At 39.6% G+C, this 20,801-nt stretch overlaps 1 protein-coding gene across 3 annotated transcripts in view; it reads right to left on the bottom strand.

The window, feature by feature from the left end:
• Positions 1-8,829, bottom strand: part of ACYP2 (acylphosphatase 2) — a 123,118-nt gene extending 114,289 nt beyond the window's left edge. The window contains exon 1 of one of the 3 annotated variants that reach the window (XR_006784362.1): positions 8,449-8,820. Coding sequence is in view for 2 of the 3 variants with exons in the window: in XM_045827188.1 (XP_045683144.1) it covers positions 8,449-8,587 (139 nt within the window). In the remaining variant the exon portion in view is untranslated. Of the gene's footprint in view, positions 1-8,448 lie in introns of all 3 variants that reach the window. The other 2 variants (XM_045827188.1, XM_045827189.1) reach the window with 2 other exon arrangements.
• Positions 8,830-20,801: the final 11,972 nt, after the last annotated feature.

Raw genomic sequence — 20,801 nt, forward strand, 5'->3', positions numbered from 1 at the left:
AAACCCCAGAGCCTGCACACCCAGTGGATAGCTACAGACTATGTCTGAGCACCACCCTGCCCTGCACAGCTGATCCTCCACAAAGGGCAGAGGTTAGTGGTCAGTGGTCACAGCCAGTCCTTGCAGCTGACTAGCCTGAGTAAATCCCTCCCATTAATCTGCCAACAGCAACCAAAGCTCAACTGCAAGAGTGTGTACTCAGTCCACATAAAGGTCACACCTGAAGTACCCAGCTTGGGTGATAGGTCAGGCTGTGCCACAGGACCCTACAGGACACCAACTATATTAGACCATGCTACCAAGACATGGAGTCAAAGCATCTCTACCTAATACATAGAAACAAACACAGGGAGGCTGCCAAAGTGAAGAGACAAAGAAACATGGCACAAATTAAAGAACAGATCAAAACTCCAGAAAAAGAGCTAAACAAAATGGAGATAAGCAATCTGTCCAATGCAGAGTTTAAAATACTGGCTATTAGAATGCTCAAAGACCTTAGTGAGGACCTCAACAGCATAAAAAAGATCCAGCCAGAAACGAAGGATACACTAATTAAAATAAAGAACAATTTACAGGGATACAATAGTAGAGTGGATAAAGACAAAAATCTAACCAATGACTTGGAACCAATGACTCAGAACCAAGAAGAAAAAAGAATCCCCAAATACAAGGTTAATGTAAGCAGCCTCTGGGACAATTTCAAGCATTCCACACATTCATATCATAGGGATACCAGAAGGAGAAGAGAAAGAGCAAGGGATTAGAAATCTATTTGAAAAAATAATGAAAGAAAAATTCCCTAATTTGGTGAAGGAAATAGACATACAAGTCCAAGAAGCACAGAGAATCCCAAACAAGATGGATGCAGAGGTCCACTCCGACATATCATAATTAAAATGCCAAAGGTTAAAGATAAAGAGAAAATCTTAAAAGCATCGAGAGAAAAGCAGTTAGTTACCTACTGGGGAGTTCCCATAAAACTGTCAGCTGATTTCTCAAAATAAACTTTGCAGGCTAGAAGGAATTGGCAAGAAGTGTTCAAAGTTATGAAAACCTGAGACCTACAGCCAAGATTGCTCTACCCAGCAAAAATATCATTTAGAATCAAAGGGCAAATAAAGAGCTTCCCAGACAAAAAAAAAACTAAAGGAGTTCATCATCACCAAACCATTGTTATATGAAATGTTAAAGGGAATTTTATTTAAGAAAAAAGAAGATTAAAGCTATGAACAATAAAATAACAGTAAACTCACAACTATCAACAACTGAATCTAAAAAACAAACTAAGCAAACAAGAAGAGCAGAGACAGAATCATGGATACAGAGAGTGTTTTGATGGATGCCAGATAGAAGAGGAATGTGGGAGAATGGGTGAGGAGGTGAGGGGATTAAGAAGTACAAATAGATAATTACAGAATAGCCATGGGGATATCAAGTACAGTATAAGAAATGGAGTAGCCAAAGAACTTATACACAAGACCCATGGACATGAACAATGGTATGGGATTGCCTCAGCCGGTGGGGGTGGTGCTGGTGGGTGGGGGGTGGGAAATATTGGGGCAATTGTAATGGCATGACCAATAAAATATTTTTTAAAGTTAGTAGAAAACAATACATACAGTCTGTTTAGCAATCAAAATTATAACTATTTTTTGTCATACTGGCAAAAAAATATTTTTTGGCATGCCTCAGAATTTAGTAATTAGTTTATGTATACCATGAGATGATGAAGCTTGAAGATCGCTGTTCTGTTTTAAAATGATAAATAAAATAAAATGCTTATTACAAGGAAGTTGAGTATACTTGACATAAAAAATTACCTAACCACAGCTTTTAGAATCTCTTCTTTAAATACAAGAACTAAATCCAACTTTAAATGTAATAAAACACTTGTTTTAATTTTAATTCCACATTCCAGAAAAGGCAAAACTACAGGCACAAGAAACTAATCAGCGGTGCCAAGGCCTGGGAGGAGAGAGGGGAGTGCTGCCTCGGGCACTGGGCACCAGGGCATCTGGGGGATGACGACGCTGTTTTGCATTTCAGCTGTGGTGGTGATCACATGACTCTGCGGTTTTCAAAACTCCTTGAACAGCACACTAAAAAGGGTGAATGTTACTGAGTTTAAATTATACTTCATTTGAAAAATAAATTAGAAGAAAAAACTCAGGACCTTACAGGGGATAAATCAGCCAAAAGATACTGCTTACAGCAATTGCACCTGGTGAAGAAAACAGAGAAGAAGGAATCAGAGGGCTGGGTAATCTTACATATTTCTGTAGGTGGATCTATAGTAATAAGAGGTTTCCTGATAATAGTGTATTGTGGTACCAAATGAAGAAACACAGTAAAGCTATAAAGGCAGGATAATATCACAAGTGGAATTCTTGCAGCACTATAAAAATACTGTCAATGCTACATACACAAGCTGGAGGAATGATGAGTGGAAGTGTGGATCTGAAAGGGAATCAGAAAGGCAATCTGTTGTATAGATACAGGGAAAGGCATTAGCTTGCAGACACTGAAAAAAAAAAAGTGGCATCAAACTCAGGAAAAATGTGTGAAACCAGACCACGCAGAAAAGAGAAACCTGGAACAGACGCCAGCCCTTGTGGTAATGAACGACTCGAGCACGGCGTGCTGCTCAGCTGCTCAGCCCGGCTCAGCCAGCTGCAAGCGGACCTCACTCTGCGGAAAGATGTGTCAGCGAGAAACTCTGAGGTGAGTATTTGCAAAGGCAACCACACTTTAAATCTACAAAGGAATATTGGTATTCAACAAAATCACATCATGAATTTTAAACATCAGCCTCCTGTCATGTAAAATCAGATTTCTCTGTTGTAACACACGCCTGTACCCTGGGACCTGGATGCACACGTCAGCTTTGAAAGCAGAAAGCCATCCAGTCCCCAGCGGACAAAGCAGCCCTTGATGATGCTAAACATCTTTAGTGGTTAGGAAGGATTTACTTACATGGAATGAAATTCTGCCTTGCTTTAGCATTTGTCCATCCATCCAGGGTCCATGCCCTGGAGCCACTCACACCACGACATCTTTCAAACAGCTGGAGCTGCCTCACCCCACTGTTTTTTTCTCCAAGCCAACTATCCCCAAGCGCTTTAATTTAAGACACTTTTGAAGTCCCCACCAGAAGCACAACCTGTCGAAGATATAAAACAAGCCACCATCTTGACCTTCAAAATACTATCCTTACTGTCTAATGAGAGACACAGACATGAGTATGTAAATAACTGCAGTGGAAAGCAAAATGGATTAAAGAGAAGTAAAAACAAGAAGTAGAACGGAAGTATAAGTGAAATGCTACAGGAACAAAGATGAGAAAAGGAATTAGAAGCTACTGAAACTAAGTTAATACCGTCAGTAAAACAAACTTGAATTTCTAAAGCACAGGAAAACCAACAGATTGCCACAATCCACTTCCACAGGTGTCATTAGTATTCACCTGAGAGCTGGTAAAACATCAAAGAATCCATACACAGCTTAATCATTTTTCCTTTCAAACTTTCAGAATATATTATTCTAGATGTAACTGTAATGAAACATTACAAATCATGCCGTAGTTACAAATGCTCTTAAAATACAGGTGGTCAGCCTCCTGACTCTCATCTGAAAGGCCCAAAGCAACAGAGGTTGGTGGGGCAAAAACATGGAGCTTCTGAAAATGTGGAGATTAAAAAGTAGAGGATGGAGAGGGAGCGGAAAAAAGAATAACTTCACAGGGAAAAAGTTGACAAACTGGATCTCAGCCAGGTGATCAAGGTCAACATTAGCGGTAAGTCATATCGATACTGTGTATCCTTTTTATATGGTCTGATGAAAGCAGAACCTTACCTCTGTGGTCTTCCTCCCAATAACCCATAACCCTAGTCTTAGCAGGACAATAATATCAGACAAATCCCAACTGGGGAGCATTCTACAAAGCACCTAACCTCAAAGTACTTCTCAAAACTGTATAGGAAACAAGGTAAGTCTGAGAAACTGTCACAGCCTAAAGGAGACCGAGGGGATAAGATGACTAACTGTCATGTGATATCCTGAAAGAAGTCTAGAACAGAAAAAGAACTTTAGGTAAAAACTAAGGAAATCTGTATAGAAGTATAGACTTTAGTTGACAATAATGTACCGATGTTGGCTCACCATTCCTGACAAATGTGTAACACTGATATAAGATGTTAACAATCGGGGAAACTGGATGTGGGTATACGGGAACTCTTTCCAACTTCCTATGAATCTAAAAATATTCTAAAACTTTAAAAAATTATTTAAAAACAAAGTAGAGAAGGAGAAGCAGCAACAGAAAGCAGCAGCATCCCAAAGCTCTAAGTGTAGGGTCTACAGACGGACCTGAGAGGCGAATCCACTCTTTGTAATATGATTTCTATAAATGTATTTTCCTGAACTTCAAACAACTGACCTATAAACTAATTCTCAGAATACAATGTGTTCGTAAATTAGGGTGTGTGTATTTGAGAGCAGAGCAGGTACATTTGAGCCCTAGAACATATCGACTGCCATTTTGTCACCAAGGATGCCTAAAATGCAAACATTCTAAATGGAAATATAACAGCACCCCTTTGTTATGGTTGGAAAATATTTTGTCAAAAAAGTTTATGAAGCCGATTTAATTTATTGATCAATTTTCCAGCACAGGAGGGTTAAATCATTTCCATGTTCATTTTTATGTCATAAAACCATTTTCATTGGGAATGTTTTCCATCTAAATATTTTACAGTAATTTTATTTATCACTTCATATTTTGTCCATATTAAATGTTTCCAGTTATAACTTCTCCCATTATAAATTTACTTAGTCATTAATTTTAACAAGCCAGTTCTCACAATTTTATTATTCCATACTTTTAAATTAAAAGTTAATCTTACAATGCTCTCCTTAATTATTATCCATTTTATAGTGTTAAAATTAAAATTTTCATTTTTGGCTATTTAGTGTAAATTATTTCTACCCAATCACTATGACTCACGATGACTCGGTTTATTTCTTAGGCAATCCACAAGAAAACTGTGAGATACAGATTGTTACACAGAAATAGTGACAGACATTGTGAGCAAGTGACAGAGTCAGAGGCTGCAGCTTTTGAGTGTGCTGTTTACTGACCAGGTCAAACTTCCTTGGAACCAAAAGTACCATAAAATTGTCCTCAGGGTCATCTGAGGAATAATCCAAGTGGCTGGGTCCAACAGTCCTGGGCCAGTGTATATATGTATTCAGTGAGTAAGTCAGGAGGAAGGCAAAAATAAAGGGGGAAAGGGTATTGACTGGAGAATCAATATAGTGATGAAGAGCATCGGCCCTGGTATCAGAGTGTCAAGGTTCAAATCCCAGCACTGCCACTTAACTCACTGTGTAACCTGGGAAAGTCACTCTCTATGGTTCAATTTCTCCATCTGTTAAATGAGGAAATGGTTGAGGTTACAGGATTGAGGATCAAATACATGTGAGACAATGCATGTAAAATATGGAGTACAGAGCTTGGCATATCCTAAATTCTCAGCAAATGTATGTGTGTGTGTGTGTGTGTGTGTGCGCACGCAAATATGAGATTGAGAATTTGTCCCACAAACTGTTACCATAGGTAGTTAGCTAATTATTGATAAGAAAGGGAAGCAAAAGGGAATTAGACATCGAGCTTAATAAACTAGGAGCATAAGATACAGCTTCCATCCCCAGGGGATCACAGCATTGCCCCACCAAGGGAGTTAACACTCCACCCTTTCCCTCTCTGGTACCAGAGTGTTGGGGGTGTAAGGGGAGGTGCCAGATCATAGAGGCCTGTCAGGCTAACTAGGGGGTGTAAACATATCAAAAGTCTGTGAAAACTTGGGAAGTTGTCTGGTTCTTTTGCAAAAGCACCGGGTCCACCCCAAACCCAAGCCAATATAATCCCAGGGGAATGAAGAAGCATGTGCTTGCTCTCTCTCTCACTCACAACCAACACTCACCCATTCATTCTGGAATTATCTCTCCTCCAGGAGCACGCAACCACACGGGTCTAACAGCTACTGGGGCCTGCAGCAGATGGCGTGGGCTCCCAAATGACCAAGCTTTCATATGAAGCAGAGACTCTGGACCCTGGCTTTTGTTTTGGCCTTGCTAAAGACCGTTTGAACTTTTTTAATGGCAGGACAGAAAGAAACGAGAAATTAGAAATGCAGGGGCAGCTTCTAGTTCCACACGAATAAACCATCTTGCCACACCACAATCTCCCCTCTGTGAGTCCTTGGAATGCTTTCCTCATGATGCCGTGGAAGAGCCTCATTTCCACTGACAACAATACTATGCCTTAATAAATCAATAGCATGCGTGTACTCTTCTACTTAACATACTACAAATTACAGGACTTATTGCCCTAAAGCTCATTTTTTTAAACGCCACTGTTTACGTATATTATTTTTACCTTTCCTATATTTGTACTGATGCCCCAAATTGATTTTCATAAACCATGTGACCCACAAGTGCAATTACACAATTAAAATCAATGTAAATAAATTATGTATTCACAGAAAACACTCATAATGGAAAAGTGAACGTTTCAGAGTTAGAGAGGTGCAGGATCAAATCCCATTTGTCAGTTTAGGACTTGTCCAAATTACTGAACTTCTCTCTACCTGTTTTCTCATTGTTAAAACAGGAGTAAGATATATTGATGAAAAATTGTGATAAGGATTTAGTAAATAAAAGATGCTTGGCACATGGAACACTCCCAGTAAATGTGACAGACACACACACACACACACACACACACACACACACACACACCTTAACTACTGCCATCTCTGTCCAGTGGACCAAATATTTTCTCAGGTGACCTTTGCCACCATTTTCATATATTATATATAATGTGTTTCAGTTACTTATTGTAGCGGTTTTCATTCCAGAGTACCATACTCCTGGTGTACTCAAAGACTTTCTACAGAGTGCAAACCATGGATAATTTTAAGGGAATCGGTTTCCAGATCCTCAACTTCATATGTATTCTTTTCTAAAACCGACTGTCTGAGAAGGCACCTGTGGTCTGCTTCTCAGACCTACCCTCCTGCTCTACCTCCCTTCTCATAATCACTCCCTGAAAGAAACATCCATCTCTTTACAAAAGACATCATCTCATCCATTCTTAATCTTACCCTAATACATTGCCCCAATTTGTAAAAACCTCTAGAGTACCAAAATAAAAGGATAATTCAACACTTCCTTTAATCAAGATTTCCACTTACAAAAGAATTTTCAATACAAATTGACTTTTTAATAACATTTATCATACTTTTTAAAGTATTTACATTATTTTCATCAATTGTGTTCTAATATAATTGCAATAGTAACTCAAGCCAGAAAAAAACTAATAGAGCTTTACGGACAAAGGAAATCAAGAAAATATATTATACCTATACATATGTGTATACATATACACATATATATTGTACATACATATTACAGAAAAGTTTGATAGGTTATCAATGAGACACTCTCAAGCATAACAGTGGGATCAAACTCTCTGGGGGAAATGAACTGGAAATCAAACTCCAAAAGGAAAACATATAATGTTAAATTTCCTAATGTTAAGAGCTTTATTTTAAACGAAATGATGGTATTAAATCACTACCAGCCCTGGCTGGCGCAGCTCAGTGTATTGAGCGCAGGCTGTGAACCAAAGCATTGCAGGTTCGATTCCCAGTCAGGGCACATGCCTGGGTTGCAGGCCATGGCCCCCAGGAACCGCACATTGATGTTTCTCTCTCGCTTTCTCCTTCCCTTCCCTCTCTAAAAATAAATAAATAAAATCTTTTAAAAAATCACTACCATATTTATATTCCCTTGTATAAATTTCAGTGATTTAACATTTTAATTTGGAAATATCAAGTTAAAATAAGCCAGACATTACATCCTTTGCAACTATTTAAATTAACGATGAAACAAAAATTAGATAACATTTTAAGAATTCTTTTAAAAGTTACAGTTAAAAAAAACATATATATACATACTCTCCAACAGCATGAACCCTGAAACATCATATGGGTGTCTTTCCTAAAGCTCAGGTCAAGCCTAGTATTTTCTAAGGCAAGTAACAGGATAACTAGTATAAGGACTCTCCTTTTCCTACCCAAATTCATTTTTGCCCTCTCAGGCCGCCTGCCCCCATTAGTAAGGCCTGCCGGCAGCCCAGGGGTCTCTTCGCCCCCTCCCTTTTCCCTCTCCCGTCTCCGCTCTTTCCCCGCCCCCGCCCCGCCCAGCTCTGCAGCGCATGCGCTTTTCGCCTTCTTCCCACTCGCGGCTGCTGTGTCATGGCCCAGCGGAAGTCCCAGCCACTCCGGGGAAGGGGATCTTTAAGATGGGAAGGTCCTCTCCCAGTCTTGTCTCCTTTCTCCCTAACACCGCTTTGGTCTCCCACAGTGGGGGGTGGGGGTCCCCTACCCTGCACTCTTCCGAACACCTCGTAGTCCACGGATTTGAGGGGCCCTGCGGTAGACATGGCGGCGAGCCCTCTGCCGAGGAGCTGGAGCGAGGTTCGAGGCACGGCAACTGCGGTGGCCGTGAGGAGGAGGGGGCACATGGGGCCGCTCGGCGCACCCCGCGCCTGTCACCGGCCCGGGACGCGCGCGCCGGGGTCACGCGTTGGAAAGCGACAAATGAGACTGCGGGGCCTGGGAGCGAGAGCCGCCGGGGACGTCTGGAGGAAAGAGGCCTCGGGCCGGGTGCCCCAGGCCTCGGTCCCTGCCCCGCCTTCTGGTGGGACCCGGCTGGCTTCCCGAGGAGGACGCGCTGTCACCGTGGCGCTCTTTTCTCAGTGTTTGTAAATAAAAGCCGGATGCTGTGCTCACGTGTCAATAGTTCTGCACCGAAAACTTAGAGCTTTGGAAATGAAAGATCTGCTAGCCTGGTGGTGGAGAGTGTTTGGTTAGTGACTGCCAAATCTATCGGGATTTTTAAAAATATTTTATTTATTTTTAGAGAGGGGAAGGGAGGGAGGAAGAGATGAAGAGAAACACCGATGTGTGGTTGCTTCTCATGCACCCTCTACCGGGGACCTGGCCCGCAACCCAGGCGTATGTCTTGGCTGGTCAACCGGGATTTTGATCCAATTCTCAAGGTGATGTCTGCTCGTGTCCATCTCCAACGATTCACAAAGTCACTGGGCTTGAATCCATCTTCTACCTGGATTCTGGTATATTCTGGTTTAAAATCTAAACCCTTAACTGGCTGGTGTGGCTCAGTGGATTGAGTGCCTGCCTGCGAATTTAAAGATCACAAGATTAATTCCCAGTCCGGGCTCAGGCCTGGGGTCGGGCCAGGCCCCCAGTAGGGGGCGTGTGAGAGGCAACTGATTGATTTATCTCCCACACATCCAAGTTTCTCTCCCTCTTTCTCCCTCCCTTCCCCTCTGTCTGAAAATAAATAAAATCTTTAAAAAATAAAATGAAATAAAACCTAAACCCCTTTATGCTAGTGGAAACAAAAAAAATATCTGTTCACTAGTATAACATTGTTACAGTTTTGATTACTACTCAGCAACACCGCAATTGCCTAGAAGGTTAAAACAATTTATGCTTAGAAAATTTTACTTTCTGGTGAGCTAATATGAAGTTTTAATTTAAAGCAACTCACCACTCCAAAGAATCTGGATACAGCTATTGATAATCTGCTGCCTTCTAGAATTCCAAATCCTTTTACTCATGAGAATTTGCACTTCTCAACGTATTTGTTGGCTTCAATACCTTTACATATGTCTCTGCATCTGGCCATAGAGTTAAAATAATCCTCTGCAATCTGATTTGATATTATGTGCCAATTACATTAGAGAACACCAAAAATCATCTAAAACTGTTAGAATGCGGTTAAATCATTTTAAAGTAAAATATATTCTGGAAGTGCCAATTTAGATAATTTTCATGTAATGAGTTTCCTGGTCTATTACAGAGACTTCACAATTTATGTCTTCCTCTCATCTCCCTTTCAGTTCATTCCATGGGGACTCGAGAATCAACACAGATCTTATGTCATTCTTTTCAATAGAATATCTTCAAAGTCTCTACACTGCATTCCAAATAAAACCAAAGGTCTTCAGCCTCCGTTAACCTCTGATTATCTGCTTATCCCCAGCCTATTGGTTATAGGTACCCTATAGTCAAGACACTTTGAATTATTCTGCTCTTTGAACACACCCTGACATTTTTAAAAAATATCTGTTCATGGATCTACTTTATCTAAATACCTCCTCCTACTCCCAAATCTTCCTCTGTCCAGTTCATTGGCCTGTGCAAGTATTGGATTTCATCCTATTAATGTCTTTCTCACTAGTACTATGCCTTCCAAGAAGTAATATCTCAGATTGGATTGAGGTCCTGTCACTATTACTAATCCTGTCACTGACTGGAAAGGTTGACGTTTTCCTTTTCTTAATCAATCTGACTTTTCTCCACATTGACCAAGGGTACCCCTGTCAATTGTTATATAGCTTTATTGTAATTTTAGAGGTGCTATTGCAACAACTGACATTTCCTTAGCTAAAAACTTTACTATGTCTGTCAACACCACTACATTAGCAAAGAGAAATTATGTACCATTTAAGCATGGATTGCCAACAATATGTGATTTTTAAGAGTTTAGAAATTTTAAGCAAATGTAACTAATATTTAAACTAATTTTAAATAATAGAAACATCTACTTATAATTAAAGAAATTTTTTAAAATAGAAGGAAAAATTATTACCCTAACATAACCTTCACCATTTTTTAGTACACTTCCCGTATATTTTTAAGTAGTTAAAATCGTAGTATACTCTTCACTTTGGGCTTTGTTTTTTTTAAAATACATTTTATTGATTATGCTATTACAGTTGTCCCATTACCCCCACTTCATTTCCTTCTACTCTGCACACCCTCTCCCACCCACATTCCCCACCTTTAGTTCATGTCCATGTGTCATAAATTCTTTAGCTTCTACATTTCCCATACTATTCTTGCCCGCCCCCTGTCTATTTTCTACTGAGTATCTATGCTACTTATTCTCTGTAACTTTGCCCCCTCTCTCCTCCTCCCACTCTCCTGTTGCTAACCCTCCATGTGATCTCCATTCCGGTGGTTCTGTTCCTGTTCTAGTTGTTTGCTTAGTTTTTGTTTTAGATGTGGTTGTTAATAATTGTGAGTTTGCTGTCATTTTAGTGTACATGTTTTTTATCTTCTTTTTCTTAGAAAAGTCCCTTTAACATCTCATAAAATAAGGGCTTGGTGATGATGAACTTCTCTAACTTGACCTTATCTGAAAAGCACTTGATCTGCCCTTCCATTTAAATGAAAGCTTTGCTGGATAGAGCAATGTTGGATGTAGGTCCTTGCCTTTTATGACTTGGAATACTTCTTTCCAGCCCCTTCTTGCCTGTGAGGTCTCTTTTGAGAAATCAGCTGACAGTCTGATGGGAACTCCTTTGTAGGTTACCATCTCCTTATCTCTTGCTGCTTCTAGGATTCTCTCCTTCATTTTTACTGTGGGTAATGTAATTATGATGTGCTTGGTGTGTTCCTCATGGGGTCTAACTTCTTTGGGACTCTCAGCTTCCTGGACTTCCTGGGAGTCTATTTCCTTTGCCAGATTGGGGAAGTTCTTTATTATTTGTTCAAATAACTTCTCCACTTGTTGCTCATCCTCTTCCCCTTCTGGTACCCCTAAAATTCAGATGTTGGATCATTTAAAGATGTCCTGGAGGTTCCTAAGTCTCTCCTCATTGTTTTGAATTCTCATTTCTTCCTTCTTTTCTGTTTGGTTATTTCTTCCTTCTGGTCCACTCCATTCGTTTGAGTCCCAGTTTTCTTTCCATCACTATTGGTTTCCTCTGCATTTTCCTTTCACTTAGCCTTCATTTTTTCATCTAATTTGTGACCAAATTCAACCAATTCTGTGAACATCCTGATCACCAGTGCTTTGAACTGTGCATCTGATAGGTTGGCTATCTCTTGGTTGCTTAGTTGTATTTGCTGCAGAACTTTGATCTGTTCTCCCATTTAGGCCATTTGGTTTTTTTTGTCTTGTCGTACCTGTTACATATGAGGGGTGGAGCCTTAGGTGTTCACCAGGGCGGGGCAACCCAGTCACTGGGTTGTGATGCTGTATGTGGGGGCAGGGTCTGAGAAGGAACAATGGTGCTTGCTCCTCTCTCTGCCGGTTTTCAGTCACTTCCACCACTTCCTGCAAGCAAACTGGGCCTTTCTGATGCTGGTTCCCATACGGGTAGGCCTATGTACATTCCAGAACCCTCTGGGTCTCTCCAACGAACTCTCCCATGAGGCTGGGAGTCTCTCCCTGTGCTTTAACCCCTACAGGTGTTTTAAATCAGTGTTTTCAGGCTCTATTTCCCAGCGCTGGGATCCTGGGCTGCACCATCTGTCTTGCTCCCCAGTTTCACCTGGTTTATCTGCACGCCAATATAGAACTGCCTGGTCAGCCAGCCGCCTGGTGCACAGTGTCTTGCTTCACAATTGCCGCCTTGCTGGGTCTGCCCATTGCCACCCTGCACCCGGGGTCTGCCAGCTGCCGTCTTGCGTGCCCTGGGTGCCTTGCGCTGGTGCCACCGCTTTTTGTGCCTTGACCCCTTCCGCCCAGCTGTCCAACTCCATTCCACCTACCAGTCTGGATGAATATGTCTATTTAACTCCTTGGTTGTTGGACTTTCATACAGTTTAATTTTCTGTCAGTTCTGGTTGTTATTTTATTTCTAAATTGTTGTTGTCCTTATTTTGGTTGTGTGAGGAGGCACAGTGTGTCTACCTACACCTCCATCTTGGCTGGAAGTCCTGTTTGTTATTTTTACGAGGCCAGAATTATCCTAATTCTAAAACTAGATAAGACAGTACAAGAAGAAAAAGAAAAGTATATGCCAATATCACTGATGAACATAGATACTAAAATCCTCAACAAATTATTAGCAAACTGAATACAGCAATACATCAAAAAGATCATATACCCTGATCAAGTGGGATTTATTCCAGGGATGCAAGGTTGGTACAGCATTCACAACTCAATAAATGTGATTTACCACATAAACAACATAGAGGATAAAAACCACATGATCATATTAACAAATGCAGTAAAAGCATTTGATAAAATCCAGCACCCATTTATGATAAAAACTCTAAGCAAAGTGGTAATAAAGGGAACATATCTAAACATAATAAAGGCCATATATGATAAACCCACTGCCAGCAGCATATTCAATGGGCAAAAACTATAAGTGTTCCTTTTAAGATCAGGAATAAGACAGGGACATCTGCTTTCACCTTTCCTATTCATCATAGTACTAGAAAACCCAGCCACAGCAACCAGACAAGAAGAAGAAATAAAAGGCACCCAAATTGAAAAGGAAAAAGTAAAACTGTCATTTTGGCAGATGACATGACACTGTGTATAAGTTTAAAACCCTAAAGATTCCACCAAGAAACTACTAGGTCTGATAAATTAATTCAGTAAAGTAGAGGATACAAAATTAATATTCAGAAATCAGTTGCATTTTTATATGCCAATATTGAACTAACAGAAAAGGAAATTAAGAAAACAGCCCCATTCGTAATTGTTTCAAAAAGAATAAAATACCTAGGAGTAAATCTAACCAAGGATGTAGAAGACCTCTACTCAGCAAGTTATGACACTGAAGAAATAAACTGAAGAAGATACAAGTGGAAGCACATACTGTGGTCATGGATAGGAAGAATTAACATCATGAGAATGCCCACACTACCCAAAGCAATCTATAGATTCAATGCACTTCCTATCAAGATCCCAATGATGTATTTCACAGAACTAGAACAAATATTTCAAAAATAGGTATGGAACCACAAAAGACCCACAGAGCAACAGCAATCCTGATCAAGTACAATAAAGTTGGAGGAATCATGCTACCTAATATCAAAGTATACTAAGGCCATAGTAATCCAAACAGCATGGTACTGACGTAAAAACAGACACATAGATCAATGGAACAGAATGGAGAGCTCAAAAATAAACCTACACCTTTATAATCAATTACTATTTGACAGAAGTGAGCATATATCCAATACAATGGGCTAAAGATAGTTTATTCAATAAATGATGTTGGAAAAATTGGATACATGCAAAAAAATGAAACTAGACTGCTTTCTCACATCACACAAAAGAATAAATTCAAAATGTATTAAAGTCTTAAATGTTAGACCTAAAAACTAAAACCATAAAAATCCTAGAAGAAAACATAGATGGTAAAATCTTAGACATTGCTCATAGCAATATTTTCTAATGCATCTCCTCAGGCAAGAGAAATGAAAGAAAAAATAAACCACTGGGACTACATCAAACTAAAAAGTTTCTGCTCAGCAAAGGAAATCATAAAAATATGAAAAGACAACCCACTGAATGGGAGAACATACTCACCAATACATCTGACAAAGGGTTAATATCTAAAATTTATAAAGAACTTATAAAACCCAACACCAAAACCCCCCCAAATAATCCAGTTTAAAAATGGGCAAAGCACCTTAATAGACACTTCTCCAAAGAGGACATACAGATGGCCAGTAGACATATGAAAAGATGCTCAACGTCACTAATCACCAGACAAATGCAATTTAAAACCACAATGAGATATCTCCTCACACCAGTCAGAATAACTATGAACAATAAATCAGTAAATCTAGAGTATTCCATACTCTAGAAGTGAGGAAACAGTACAGGAAAATATCACTGTGCTTAGTACTGAGTGCTTTAGAAAACATGAAATAGCCCTGGCTGGTGAGGCTCAGTGGACTGAGTGCCGGCCTGCAAACTGAAAGGTCACGGGTTCAATTCCCAATCAGGGTACATACCTGGGTTGCGGGCCAGGTTTCTCTCTCTTTCTTTCTCCCTTCCTGCCCCTCTCTCTAAAAATAAATAAATAGCCATAAAAACAAAGAAAACATGAAATATGCATCTGTAAGTCTTCAGCAAGACAAAAAGTTTAGATAAAGAGGGGACAATCAGAGGTACCACTGCTGGGACATATCATAGAGGCAACAGAAGGCAGAGCTATGTTTTGAACAGAGTGCACCCAGGCTCTGAGCTATGGCATCAAGATAGGGAAGGGGAGAAAGGGACAGGCACCAAGTCAGACAAAAAGTAGGCAATTCAGGACCTTCCCCTCCTAATATCCCCAAGCACAGGCTTCAGCTAGTCTCAGATTTGCTTTTCTTATGGAATCAAGAAGTCTCTCTGGGGAAGACATCCCTTTGATTCCTCCTTAGTATGTAGACACAGAGACATGCACAGACACACACACTGTCTCTTAGTCCCTAAAGGCACAGATCATATTCACCCTCAGATCTGGACTAGTGTGACATCAAGGGTCCTCCCGTCTTTAAAACAACTCATCCATTCTTTGTAACTATCATGTACTGATAGATATTAACTAAATGTATTGTGGTAATTATTTTTCAATATATGTAAGTCAAGTCATTATACTATATACCTTAAACTTACACAGAACTATATATCATATCTCAATAAAATGAAAAATAGAAAATTTTTCCATTGGCCTTTAATGAGTGTCAGCCTGAATTACACCAACTAATATTAAAGAAGCAGCTTTGCTAGGTTGACAGTCATGCAACTTTCCCTATCCCCTGTCAAATTGCTGCTGAATATTAAAAAAAAAAGAAAAGCAGCCTTGGCTGGTGTGGCTCAGTGAATTGAACAGCAGCCTGCAAACCAAAGAGTCACCAATTCGATTCCCAGTCAGGGCACAGGCCAAGGTTGCAGGCCAGGTCCCCAGTAGGGGGCATGTGAGAGGCAACCACACATTGATGTTTCTCTCTCTACCTCTCTCTCTTCCCCCTCTAAAAATAAATAAAACCCTTAAAAAAATAAAAAGAAGAAGAAGACATTTCTGATTCTTTAGTGGTTTTTTTAAACCTTGCAGAGTGATCAAGTATTGGATAATTGGTAACTATTTTGTATAAAATTCTCTGAAATCCCAGTAAGAAATCAATTTACAGGGTGCCTGAGAGATAGCAGCAAAAGTAGAATCAGGAGAATGAAATAAAATTAAATCATTCAAAATTAACTGAATTGTAACCAAAGTGACTTCTGAAAAGGGAGGGTGAAGTGAAAAGCTTGACTGGTTCTGGGAGTCTAAAGGTTTGTAAAGGATGGGAACAGACTTTCAGCTCAATCACTGGTCCCTGAAAAATAAGGAAGAAAAAAACAACTACTCTTCTATTTCATGATGGCTTTGTTGGAACACTGGATTGGTATAAACTCTAAAACATCCACACAAATCTCTTTCTAGCTTCCTTTCCTGTTCTGCAGGGTTGGAAAGTTTAAAGCTACATACCCCAGACATTCCTGCAATTAGGATTTGTTATATGATAGAGATTCTGTGATCAAAAGGACCGTGCTATGGGTGGAGGGAGAGTGTGAGTCACACACAGCTGTCTGCTGCTCGTTCTGTGATAGCTCAGTTATGGTGGACCGTAGTTTTTCAGGGCATTGTTAGTTGAGGTAACCGTGACTGTAGCTTCTTGGGCACCAGGAGGCAGGGTGCAGAACATTGTTTTATGAGTTAGTATGTTAATACTGGCAGTTGTAGTGGGTTCTGGAGTGGCAACTTCCTGGAGGTGGCAGTTTCCAGACTACAGGAGCTTGCTGGTGGCGGCAGGGGAGACATAATTTCAAACCAGCAGCTTCCCAATTCAGCACATTCTGACTGCAGAAGAATCAGTAGCTCTCTTGGTGGCCCAGTGCTGCAGTGAGAGTTGATTCTGAAACATGAGCCTCAACTCTGGCTGCACACTGGAATCACCAGGGGAGCTTATTAACTATACATATATACATGCCCATAGGTTTTGATTCAAAATGTGAATTCCAGAATCAATATTCTTGAAAGCAACCCAGATGCCTGTGATATAAAGCTAAAGTTGAGAACCACTGACCTAGGGACTCTTTCATCAGTCTCCACAACTCCACAAGCCATTTAATACCCAATGTTAAAGCTAATTCTATGCCAACTGTCTAAAATGGATTATTTTTTCTGTAACTGAATCTTGGCCAATGCAAAGCCTTGGGGCAAAATCTTCACAATCAGAGTAAACCAAAGCTTAAACAAAATGAAAGTTCACATAGCTCATCTCTTGCTGTCAGTAAAGGAGCCATAAAGTGCCCAGTGCTTACAAAGAGAAGAAATAAAGATTTTAAGGAAAAAAAAAAACCAAGCTAAGAATAGTAATAAAACTAAGCCCAGAGTTTTCAAAAATAAGTTTTTGTCAAGAAACTAGAGCATAAAAGCTTAGGTAACATATTCTGTAAATCAGTTACATCATGCTTATTTATTTTTGTTCGCTTGCTTTGCAAATGTAATGTTTTATTTTGAAAAAAAAATTAATGAAATACTAACACTCAAACTAACCCTTTCCATGTCCTGTTTAAACAAACCATAATTTCTGGTCCATTGCTGCCACCTACCAACTATCTGAGGCAAGGCAGGTCATGCAAATATGATCACTACTCCATTTTCCAGAAACGTTAGTACCACCTATATTTTCTCTTATTTTAGTGTTATACTGTGAAATTACACATACTAGGAGCTCCAGTGGTGCAATCGGTTAGAGCACAGTACTTATATACACAAATATATGTACTTCTAGGAGCATGCTAAACCCTTAAATGATAAGTGGTCGAATTGTTAGGGCTCTTCACTCAATAGATTATTTAAATATGAAGTTATCTTGATCATCAGTTACTGTTAAATAAGGATGGTATAGGAAATGCAACACAAGAAAATTCATTCAGCAAATGTTGATTGAACTCCTACGATATAGTAGGCATCATGGGTTACAGATGCTCATCTACATCCTTTAAAATTAGCCTTCTTTAAAGGTCATGTTTTAGAGATATCTTATTCTATAAATAAAATTATTACCTAGCTATAGAAAACTTTTTATATTATGGAAAGATTTCATCTAGAATTATTTACTTTTCACTACCATTTATAAAAGTCTTGCCTTAAAAATGTTGACAAGAATGATTGTAATGAAGTATCACTAATTCAGTACTTTCAACGTATTTTGCTGATTGAATATATGTGGTTTCCTTTTGAGTCAGTGAATAGTACACTAACTCATACCTGCAGTCCCATTTTACAATTATAGACACTTATGTCTACCAGCTCCCATTTGACGTTCATAGTAACCTGTGAACTAAGTAGAGCAGGTGCTATCTGTATTATAGAGACAAGGAAATTGCCTCCAAACGTTTAAAGGACTGCCCAAGGTCACCCAGGTAAAATTTGGATTTCTTTCCACCATGCCACTCTACCTTCAAGCAGTCTTTCACTCACTCATTCAGTAAATATCACTTAAGTGCTCACTGTGTGGTATGTATACGTACTGAAGAGAAGGTGGTGTCTAATTTAGAGACAGGGTGGGATAGGGCATAGAGAGATAGTCATGGAAGGTCTCTGAGGAAGTAACATCTGAAAGACGTATAGGAATGAGCCAAGAAGAAAAGTGGGAGAATTTAATCCAGGCACAGAGAAGTCCATAGAGAATGTCTGAGTTTCCCAAACAGGAGGAATTGAAAGAAGGCCAGTATGGCTGAAGCATTGTTAAAAAGGGGGAAGGTGATATTAATGTGGCTGTCAGTCCAGACAAGAAGAAACATATGTGCCAGGCTTATACATAAGCCCCTGTAAGGAGTCTGGTCTCTGTTCTAAGGACAACAGAAGGCAGTGGAAAGTGCTCGGGCTCTCTGCCCGCTGCTGCAAGTCAGGGAATTTCCTGGGTGGGGGACAAATCAACACACACTGTTCAACTCCCTCCAGGGCATTTCCCTTCTCTCCCAGATCTTGGCACATCATGTCCTGGGTGCTTTAGCTCCTTTCCAGTTTCTTCAAATACTTGGAGTTTTGTTTTGGTTTGGTTTTATCCAGTTTCTTCCTCCACATTTGGACACATTTATTTCTTATTCTTAAGAGTTAATTATGTACACATTCTGGCCTCAGATTTTAACTCTAGAGTTTTCAGTTGGGAGGTAAAATTATAGCCATGTGAGGTGAAACCATATGAAGACTTATTCTCCTTTATATTTGTTATATATATAATTAAAACCAGGTAAAGATGTATCTCCTTCACATTAATCTTCTCTGCTGGGAAAAGAAAAACCTCTAGAGAAAAAAAAAATGATGTTTCAAAACCTACTTGATGAGTCTTTTTTTTTATTGTTGTTCACGTATAGTTGTCTCCATTTCCCCATCCCCCCACCCCAAGTGACTGGGAAAGGGGCGAGAGCCAAGCAAGCAGCATTATTCCCTCTCTAACTCCTCCCCCACATACAGTGCTTCAAAGTGATGAAGTGGTTCCCTTGCCCTACTGAATACTTAAGACTCCGCCTTACAAGGTAACAGGCCCAGCAAGACATGGAGTCAAAGCAGCTCTAGCTAATACACAGAAACAAACACAGGAAGGCAGCCAAATTAAGGAGACAAAGAAATATGGCCCAAATGAAAGAACAAATCAAAACTCTAGAAAAAGAACTAAGCGAAATTGAGATAGCCAACTTATCAGATGCAGAGTTCAAAACACGGGTGATAAGGATGCTCAGAGAACTCAGTGAGTACAGCAAATGCATAGGAAGTAAGTGAAGGCTACACTAAGTGAAATAAAGAAAAATCCACAAGGAAACAACAGTGAAGGGAAGGAAGCTGAGGTTTAAATCAATGATTTGGAACATAAGGAAGAAATTAACAGTCAACCAGTACAAAATGAAGAAACAAGAATTCAAAAAAAAAAAAATCAAGAAGAGAATAAGACGACTCTGGCACATTACCAAACTTGCCAACATCTGAATCATAGGGGTGCCAGAAGGAGAAGAGGAAGAGCAAGAAATTGAAATCTATCTGAAAAAATAATGAAAGAAAACTTCCCTAATTTGGTGATGGAAATAGACATACAAGTCCAGGAAGCACAGAGAGTCCCAAACAAGTCAGACCCAAAGAGGACAACACCAAGACACATCATAATTAAAATGCCAAAGGTTAAAGACAAAGACTCTTAAAAGCAGCAAGAGAAAGGCAGAGTTATTTACAAAGGGGTTCCCATAAAACTATCAGCTGATTTCTCAAAAGAAACTTTGCAGGCAAGAAGAGACTAGCAAGAAGTATTCAAAGAGATGAAAAGCAGGGACCTACATCCGAGATTGCTGTATCCAGCAAAGCTATCATTTAGAATGGAAAGGCAGATAAAGTGCTTCCCAAACAAGGTAAAGCTAAAAGAGTTCATCATTACCAAGCCCCTATTATATGAAATGTTAAAGGGACTTAGGAAAAAGAAGATCAAAACTATGAACACAAAAATTACAATAAACTCACAACTATCAACAACTGAATCTAAAAAAACAAAAACAAAAAAAACTAAGCAAACAACTAGAACAGGAACAGAATCATAGAAATGCAAATCACATAGAGGGTTATCAGCAGGGATGGGGAAGGGGGAGAATGGGGGAAAATGTACAGGGGTTGAGCAGTATATTTGGAAGGTACCAAATAGACAGAGGAAAGTTAAGAACAGTATAGGAAATGAAGTAGCCAAAGAACTTAAATGCATGACCCATGGACATGAACTAAGGCGGGGATTGCTGGAAGGAAGAGGGTACCTGGTGTGGGGGGCAAAGGGGAAAAAATTGGGACAATTGTAATAGCATAATCAATAAAATATACTTTTTAAAAAGAAAAATACAAATACTTTAAAACCATGAAAATAAATTGATATGCCTTAACA

This window comes from Phyllostomus hastatus, unplaced genomic scaffold, assembly GCF_019186645.2.
Source record: "Phyllostomus hastatus isolate PE091 unplaced genomic scaffold, TTU_PhHast_1.1 phas_scaffold_78, whole genome shotgun sequence".
Classification (NCBI taxonomy): Eukaryota; Metazoa; Chordata; class Mammalia; order Chiroptera; family Phyllostomidae; genus Phyllostomus; species Phyllostomus hastatus.